The 8,744-nt window shown below is 50.8% G+C and overlaps 1 protein-coding gene across 6 annotated transcripts; it reads right to left on the bottom strand.

The window, feature by feature from the left end:
- Window positions 1-733: 733 nt before the first annotated feature.
- GNPDA1 (glucosamine-6-phosphate deaminase 1) lies at window positions 734-5,813 on the bottom strand. 6 transcript variants are annotated; one of them, XM_054841284.1, is made up of 7 exons: window positions 5,633-5,813; window positions 5,390-5,531; window positions 5,211-5,312; window positions 4,040-4,222; window positions 3,237-3,421; window positions 2,407-2,581; window positions 734-2,121 (listed from the first exon to the last, which is right to left on the bottom strand). In XM_054841284.1, the coding sequence occupies exons 2-7, from the start codon at window positions 5,511-5,513 to the stop codon at window positions 2,024-2,026; spliced, it is 867 nt and encodes a 288-aa protein (XP_054697259.1). In that variant the 5' UTR covers window positions 5,514-5,531; window positions 5,633-5,813; the 3' UTR covers window positions 734-2,023. The 6 variants fall into 6 exon arrangements, with proteins under 6 accessions (XP_054697259.1, XP_054697261.1, XP_054697262.1 ...); XM_054841286.1 differs by having other exon boundaries at window positions 5,390-5,565; window positions 5,629-5,812; XM_054841287.1 differs by having other exon boundaries at window positions 5,390-5,552; window positions 5,629-5,812.
- Window positions 5,814-8,744: the final 2,931 nt, after the last annotated feature.

Below are 8,744 nucleotides of genomic sequence, written 5' to 3'. Positions count from 1 at the left end.
TTCCACGAATGTGTGGAGAGAGGAGAAGCGGTGATGCAGTCGCCACAGTGCCCGTGAGTTCTGGGTGCTCGGGGAGCCCTGGGCTGGAGCTCCCCTGTTCTGCAGTGAGCAGAGGACAGAGCCTCAGGAGGGGACAAGCAGTGACCGCACTTGTAGGACAATCAGCTGGCGTTTGAAAGGTGGGACAGCTAGAACCAGAACCTGCCTTCACATACAGAGAGCAGGCAGGCAACTCTGGTAACGTGGCACGGAGTTTCCTCCTCATTTGTTTCCCCCCCCCCCGCAAACCTCTTTCTCCATTTCTGTGTATGCACAGAAGGAGCATGAGGCTATTTGCAGTTGCTTTGTGGTACTAGGTAGAGGGCTGTGACCTTCCCTCTGTGACCTCCTCCTTTCTCCTTTAAAGATCCCATTTTTTTATATGAAATGGCTGCTGCCTGGCAGCAAAGAATTGGAGCAGGTGTCTCGTGAAAACCTGCCAGCCAACGCTGGACAAGGCAGGGAGCTCCTGGAGTAGGGAGCAGCAGTAGCTATTTCTACCAAACCACTTTCAATACAGCTTTGGTTCTAGGCGATGGAGAAATCCTGCGTGAAGTAACAGGGCTTTCTCGGGCTTTGAAGGTTGCAGTGTTGCTGTTCAGAGATGGTATTACAGGTCCCGTTTAGCCAAGTAAACTGTTCCATGTTTCACTACCACACTGCGACTGAGCAGCAGATACAGCCACTGTGACCATTTAGAAAAAATTAAGACATTTACTGGAGAAAGTTACATTACAGATCAACAGCTTACAAAATTTCTGCATAAAGAAAATAAAACGCTCCCTGGTTGGTCTCGCCTCTCATGTGATAGCATTTGATGGAAAACCCAGGAATCAAATTTCAGATTTGGTGGGGTCATGCCGATGCGGGGCTTCTGTAATTAAAGATAGGCTGCAGCCAGAGGGAACAGTGTTTCCTCTGAGGTATATTTGGCATTTCCTTGTAGCAATGTAAAGCACTGGGAGGGGGGAGAGAGAATTTACTGCTTCAGGCTCTTCCCTGACACAAACAACAGAGGCCTGAGCAGCACTGTGAGAAGTCATTTCTGCTTAATCATCTGAACAAATCCACCCTCTGTAGTACATGATAAAGCACCAGGGCATAGAAAATTATACTCTGAAACTGAATGTGTAAGGCTTCTTGTGTGACAACAAATAAAATCGTACAGGTTATGAATACTGTGCTGGTGAATGCTGCCTGGAACCTCTCCTTTGCAGAAGTGGGCTCAAGTCCAACATCTGGCTCAAAGCAGGGTTCAGCCTGGGCTTCACCCAGTCAGGCCTTGCAAACCTCGTACGGAGAGAGACTGCGCCACCTCTCTGGGCAACCTGCCATCCTCCTTGACCATCCCCACAGGCTGGTTTTTCCTTACATCCAGTCGGAGCATCTTGTCTCAACTCAAGCCCCTGTTGTCTCTTATCCTCCACCGCGGAGTGCACAGGACAGCCTGGCTTCGTCTTCCTTACAGCCTCCTTGGAGCTGTGAAGCACGCTGCCATTAGGTCGTGCTGAAGCTCTCCCTTCTCTGGGCTGAACCACCTCAGTTCTCTTTTAAAAATGTCTTTAATGTCAGACTGTGTTGTGGAGGGGGAGTGACACAAAAAGGTACTTGTCGTAATTGCAAGGAATACAGCCCAAAGTGATTACCCATTTGGTTTCTGCAGCATTGGACTTTCCCAGATCTTCACATTTACATTTTGGTGTCTTCAGTCCACATCGTTACAGTTGCTTTGTAGATTAAACAACTTGCTCTCCATTGACTTTACCTTCAGAGAATAAGCTAGTGGAACACAGTATACAGGATCCCATCCTCATCTGGTTAATTAAGGCAGGTGTTACATCTGTCTTTAATGGAGAGAAGCAAGCACATAATCATTTTGCTAATTTAAGAACAATTATGAGATGAGTTTCTGCAGCAATTCCCTTTCTTCACAGCTGGTTTCCAACAGAAAAGCCAGTTCGGCATTGCTCTGAATGGTGAGAGATTAATCGCTGTACGGCTTCTTAGACTGGCTTCTTTCTGCTTCCGTCTCCTTCATGCTGTATAAGGGTTCCACAAGCTTGTTGTGAACCAGCATTAAACCTAGCGTAGCAAGTAAAAAGATGACTTAAGTAGACATAATAAAGCAAAATTCACATTCATTGGATGCTAATGAAATTAGGTGTTACTAGAGTCCTTGCTCCTTTGCTCCCATGCCCGCACAGTTAAGCATTCCCTTTATTCTTTTATTATCACTGTACCTCTTGGCTGTTAACACTGAAGAAATGCACTCCTTTGGGAGTTGATTAAACAGAAACATCTAGCGCACAGCACTTGTGCCACTTAAAAACTAACTACAACAGCAGCCTGGTCTGGTCAAACACTCACCTTTAAAATATTTCACCGTCTTAACTTTGAGTTCCAGCGTGGCGTCCTCATCGCACACAAACACAGTGTTGGGGTGCTGCTGGAAAGCAGAGACTGTCCACATGTGGTTGACGCCTTCCTCAATGGCTTTGTACAAAGCAAAGGCTTTGTGGGCTCCCGTGATAAGGATCATCACCTGGACTCCGAGACACAGAGGATGGCAGTCAGGGTCTAGATGGGTTCAGAGAGAGCACACCCACCCCCTGCTGAACTGAGAGCTGCCCGGTCCCTAGCAGGGCATATCCCCAGCATCCTCCCCAGAGGCACTTCACTGTATCACAATTGTTTGCTCTGGCTGCGTTTTGTCAATTAAATCATAGCCTGGTGGTCACTGTAATGATGCAGATCCTCTGAGGTCCCCTGTTAAGCGCCTAGACACCAAGATTAACAAGTATAAATCAAGATACAGACTCATCCCATGTGGCTTTCACGATCTGCTGGTGTAACATCAAGCCAGCCAGTGATTCTTTCAGCTCTTTCCCCAGATGAACTGCTCAACCAAAGACATCCTCCCAAACCTTTCTAGCTCCCTGTGGATCACAACTGTGCTGTGGGGTTACACAAATTAAGTGTTAGTAGAGCAAAAATGGAAGACAGAGCAAGAGCCTTTCCATAGTGTTGCAGGACGCAAGAGAGCAACAGGACCAGGTACTCAGCGGCCTGCGGCAGGAGAAGCATAAGCTGGTCTACACCACCAGGGTGCAATGCTGCTCCAGGACAGGATGATCTTTAGCTCCCCCAGGAAGCTCTGCTCAAGAGCTACTGTATGAAGTCCCTGCTCTTCTCCTAACCTCTCTGGCATCCATGACAGTGCCTACTCCGACCGTCAAAGCCATGGTGGGGACTTTGGAGAGGTCGCCATCAAAGAACCTGGCATTAGCCAATATAGTGTCCATAGCCAAGGTCTTCACTCGTGTCCTGGATACCAAACTTGATCCAGGCTCGTTGAAGGCAATGTGACCGTCTGGGCCAATACCTGTGACAGAGAGAGTGTGAGAAGTAGGTCAGCGGCTGCAATGGTGGCTGGAGGAAGCAGAGCCAGCAGCACTCCTATTAGAAGGACATTCAGTGCTTCCAGAAATAGATACAGATTTGAGAAAAACGCTTGCAGTTTGTCTGCTCAAGTTCAAATTTGCTTCAGGGAGGAATGATAGCAAAAGCCCCGTCTGAAGCCAATGAAGACTCTTCCCTAATTGTGCCGGGACAAGAAGAAGATGGCAGAATCTTAAGGCAAACTGAAGATCAACTTGTGTTGAGCTCCTGTCAGCTCAAAACTCTGACTACTCCTAGCAGTTTCCCATTAGCACTTGCAATTGTACTACATTTTGTATTCGAGCAATTCTAGCCCTGCATGCTTCTCCTGCTAAACATTTCCTGAACAATTCACTTACTGGATCGAAATACTTAAAACTGGGGGAGCTGGAAGACCAGGCTGCCAGCACACGAGCACCTACGGCGATGGTACATGGTTGGCTTTCACTGCAAATCCACTGAACTGCATTGAAAATTAACTCTCCTGATAATAAATAACTGGTGAGTGATAGGCAGTGCTTCCTGCCAGTGTTTAGAGACCGCTAGTCCTTTGGGTTTTCACCTCCAACAAAGAGTTCAATTCCTCCAGCTGCTTTGATTTTATCCTCAAATGCGTCGCACTCTGCCTGCAGATCAGGTGCGTTTCCATCCAAAATGTGAACGTTTTCTGCTGAGATGTCAATGTGCTTGAAGAAGTTATTCCACATGAAGGAATGGTAACTTTCAGGGTGATCCCTCGGGAGACCTGGTAACAGACCATGCACGGGACTATCACTGAAAGAATACCACACATAACATAAACCACCTTGCAGTGGCTTTGGTCACAGAGCACTGTCATTTGTGACTCCCTCAGCTTTCATGAGTTGTTTTTAATTCCCTAAATAGCAAAATTAAAATCAATCACAACAGCTCCTATAAGATGTGTGCTCATATTAATGTGATGGATGTTCCAGAAAAGAAGGCAGGCACTGTGCCTCATCTGTTACTACCTTGTCAGCCTTCCTCCCAGTTTGTATTAACAAAGACAATTAAAAATAAACTGTGCAGAAGCCTGGGAAATAACTTATTGCAAAATTTTTTCCCCTTGAATGCTATAAACCCACACTGGACTGCCTACTCCCTAATGCAGCTTGATTAGGATTATTCACAGAAAATGTCTTGCCCAGAGTAAAATTAGCATTAGCAAATATTTAGCCTGTGTCTTTTTCACCTTTGGAGCTTTAGGCTTGCCCACTAATCTCACTGTACTCTTTCTTCTGAAGGGGCTATTTCATCACAGCATCATAAACGAAACAGCCCTCTGCTATCTTAGCAGGAGCTCACCGCAGTTACAGAAGGGCACTCGGACAGGTGACACGTTGGTGCTTGTAAGAGACCTGCAGCTAAAGCGACCTTTACAACCCCAGAGCGAAGGTGGCACTTAATATTGCCTACTATCTCAGCCTGCAATGATAAGACGGATCCTTAGCTGGTCAGTACCTAAGTTCAGGTGAAGTACAGCAGTGTCTGGCGCGCGTATGATACTCCTTAATATCTCTTATATAGGTTTTCACACAGTCCCTTTGCTAATGCAAGTGTTACCCTTCCTACCGTAGATCTTTAGCGGGTGGGATTTCCACATCCACGGCGGGGAGCCGGGGCCCTGCCGCAGTCACCGGCCGTTCGCGGCCCGCGGGCAGCCAGGCCCGGGACAGCCCACGAAGGCCAGGCACTTCTCGCGTGCGGGCACTCACCCACGTACTCGTCCATGTTGAAGGTTTTCACGTACTTGAAGGAGAGGTCCCCATTCCGGCAGTACTCCACCAGCTTCTTGTAGCAGCCCAGCGGCGTGCTGCCTGCGGGGAAGCGGCCGTTCAGCGCCGGGGCCCGGCCGGGGAGAGCTCTCGGCCCCTCTCCCGGCCCCGGTACCCACCTGTGGGCAGCCCCAGCGTGAAGAAGCGCCCGGGGCCGGGCCCGAAGTGGACGATGCGGTTGCGGATGTACTTGGCGGCCCACTCGCTGGCCTGCGCGTACGTCTCCAGGATGACGAGCTTCATGGCGGGGCCGGGAGCCGCCTGGGCAGGGCGGGAGCCGAGCTGACGAGCGCCGCTACGCCGCCATCTTACCGCCGCCGCCCCGCTCCCTCACCTACCCACCCACCTACCCACCTACCTACTTGTCTGCCTGTCTGCCTGCCGCCGCGCTCCCGCTGCCGCCGCCCGGGATCCCCTCAGCGGGCGGGGCCGAGGCAGCGGCGCCTCCCGGGCCGCCCTGGGTGCCCGCCCCGCCGGTGGGCGGTGAGCGCCGGGCCTGGCCCCCGCCGCAGGCACCCCGCGGGCGGTTGTGATCGCGGCCCCGGGCCTGCAGCCCCGCGGGCGGGAGGAGCCGACCCCGCCGTGCCCGGCCCTTGCGGGCGGGGGGATCGCGGGGTGGGAATTTGGGGTTAGAATTCAAAAAAGCGGCTAAATACTCCCAGCCAGTAATGAAGTGCGGGGGCTGCTGGCGACCTGTTCAAGTGAATCGAAGTTACCAACGCTGGACATGTGCTTTATGCCCCAACAAAGCTTTTGGGAAACAGCATTTTCCCCAAATACGTTAAAAAGGCAACAGATCTTTAAATGCCCTTTTCCTTCATGCTTGTGCTGGGGTGTCCCTGCCACTGCAGGGGACCCGGCCCTTCAGCCGCTCTGGGTGCCTGGCAGCGACCCATCACCCCCGAAGCGAAGCCACGAGCCCGGTCCCGGCCAGAACAAGCAGCTCTGCACTTGGAGCATTTTGTAGGGACCCACTTCAGGGCATGTTGGGGTCGTTCTGGGGCTTCGGCTGCAGGGACAATGAACAGACCATGACCCGCCGATGTTTGTGCTGTACCCACAGCAGTGGTATCCCCAAAAGACCTTTCTGCTGTTGCTCCGGCTGCCTTGAAGCTGTGTCGGAAACGTGCCCGACCTCTCCTCGCAAAGTCTTGGTTCATTGTTGAGATGCAAAGCTCTTACTTCAAAGTTAGACAGCTTTTCACTTTCATTAGAAGAAAGAATAATATACAAATTGCTTTGCTAGGATGCAGCCCGTGCACTTCCTTCTTATTTTAATAATTTAAATGACCTGGCTAGACTGAGTGCTCCTGATATTTTCTCATTGGGGGTGCTGAGAAGTCCTGGCTTGGTTTGCATTTGGATGGGGAATGATGGGTGTGACGGGCCGTAGCCAGACGGCTGTGGTCAGACACGGGAAGAGTTTTGGGCCACAGAGACTAAATAGATTGACAGTGCCATGTGTTTGCATCAGCAGTGGTTAGCCAGCAGGCAGGAAAGTATTTTGGTGGCTGTAGTGCTGGATCCAGCAGCATCCTCTGCTCTCCTGCACTGCAGAGCAGCCTGGGCTTTGGCTCGGCGTGAAACAGCTTTTCCACTTTTCCCATCAGGGTCCTGTTGGTGCGTTAGACCCGTGGATCTCATGAGCACTGGCAGGAATTACAGCGTCGTGGGTCCACAGGCACAGGGCAGAGGCGCTGAGCTGAGCTCCGCTGGGATGGAGGTCTGAACACTTCCCATCCTGGGGCGCCTGCGTTCCGTTCACCAGGTACTGCCGGCACACAGAATCTGCTGAGCATCCCTCCTGACCTGCACGCTGACGTGGGAATGGCGGTGAAGAAAACATCCCCGTTACCGCAACACACCTACAGCTTCTGGTGTGCAAAACCAGAACTGCTGCAGGGCTGGGAAGGGAGAGTGCACCAGCACTTCCATTCTGCAAATAACCTACATTGGATCGCTCAGCGTTACCACGGAAACACGGCGAGGGCTGGGAGATTTCTGAAAAGCAAATACTGGAGGCACAGACTGCATAGGAATTGATTGCAAGAGACACCGTGGACGCCCCACAGCAGTGAGCTGTAGGGCAACCACCATGTCACTCCCTGGGGTGACTTGCGGGCTGTGGGGTTTGTCTGCCGTCGGAGCAGCCTGCGGACAGCCATCCCCCATCCCTGGCCGCCTGCCTTGCCTTCTTTACTGCGCTTTCCCCCTCCGAGGTACAGAGAGCTGCTGCATTTGAGGATCAGCCTACAGCATCCTGCCACGCTGCTGACACAGCCCCGGTGTCAGGACTGGCTTTGGTTTAAATTCAAATGCTGTGGGTCTCTGTCGATCGCAAAGGGTCTGGCTCTCGCTTTAATCTCCCGTGCAAGTGGCTTTGGCAGATACAGTGCACAGAGACGTAGGAGGCAGCCGGCAGCTCCCAGTAAAAGCAAAACATGTTTTGATGAGAAGAAAAAAACTGCAACGGTGCAAGAGAGCCAGGCACGTGCATCTGCCACCCCAGCTGCCCTGTCCTGCCCACATCCCGTCTATCTGCGTGCTTTATGCAGTCTTATGTTACTCAGGAATTGCTCCAGGGCTGGGTTATATGTGTGACTAGCATGCAGGGTATTTTTAGGTATGATAATTTATGCATGTTATTGTTTCTGCATTTACAGCTAGCTGTTCAAATGTTGAAGAACTTCCTGGTATCTGAACAGGCTGATTTTCCTTCCTTGCAAAGGCAGCAGATGGAAGGAAACAAACACTTCTCTTCTGCAGAAGTTGAAGTTTAACCAAGGGGTTCTAACAAGCACAGCATTTTCTTTTTCTCTGTGTTGAAGTGATTAGAGTCAGCAGCACTCAGAGACCAGGGCTTTCACTACTGGGAATTGCTTGGGAGCACTGGGATTTTTTTCCTAAAAAAGCAACAATTAAAAATTTATCTGCATAAAGGACCCTCTCTCCAATTCCTGTAATTAAAGTGTTTTTTTAATATCCACCATCTGTCACCTCTTCCTGCTCCAGCATGTCCCACTTACTTTCTCACCCCTAGTTATAAGAAAAGGAGAAACAAGATTCCATGTTGGCTGGATCTGAAGGGAGCTGCTCTTTTCTGCAAGCCCTGCTCCCTGCTTAGCTTCTCCCAGCAGCACCCAAATCCCCGTGAGGAGTTTGCTGGGGGGTCACAGCAAGCCGACACGCTGGGGCGGTGCTCTGGGGAGCACACACGCCAGCCCCTTCCCGTTTTTGTAGATGAGGCTCCCATGGGAAAACTGGCAGGGCTTCACTCCTCACCAGGTTAAAACCACTAGTCTATACAATAAGGGATTTAATCTGGATAGCAGGATTAAATTAACCATTGGTTAACTGTGATTTCTCCAGTAGGCTGAAGAAATAATGGAGCGACAAAGATCACGGGTGAAATTGGTGAGGTAGGGCTCCAAAAATCAGGCTCAGAGTGGGCTCTGCTAGATGAAGGCGACTGGG

Source organism: Grus americana, chromosome 14 (assembly GCF_028858705.1).
Source record: "Grus americana isolate bGruAme1 chromosome 14, bGruAme1.mat, whole genome shotgun sequence".
Taxonomy (NCBI): Eukaryota; Metazoa; Chordata; class Aves; order Gruiformes; family Gruidae; genus Grus; species Grus americana.
The sequence above is the reverse complement of the archived record's forward strand: the minus strand, read 5'-3'. Positions and strand labels throughout refer to the sequence as shown.

Excerpts from the sequence above, each read along its gene's own strand:
- GNPDA1 (XM_054841284.1), bottom strand. The coding sequence starts at position 5,513 with ATGAAGCTCGTCATCCTGGAGACGTACGCGCAGGCCAGCGAGTGGGCC. Across the intron at positions 4,223-5,210 it reads CAACATGGACGAGTACGTGG|GTCTCCCGAGGGATCACCCT; the intron begins GTGAGTGCCCGC and ends GTCTGTTACCAG. Across the intron at positions 2,582-3,236 it reads CTGTCATGGATGCCAGAGAG|GTGATGATCCTTATCACGGG; the intron begins GTTAGGAGAAGA and ends CTCGGAGTCCAG.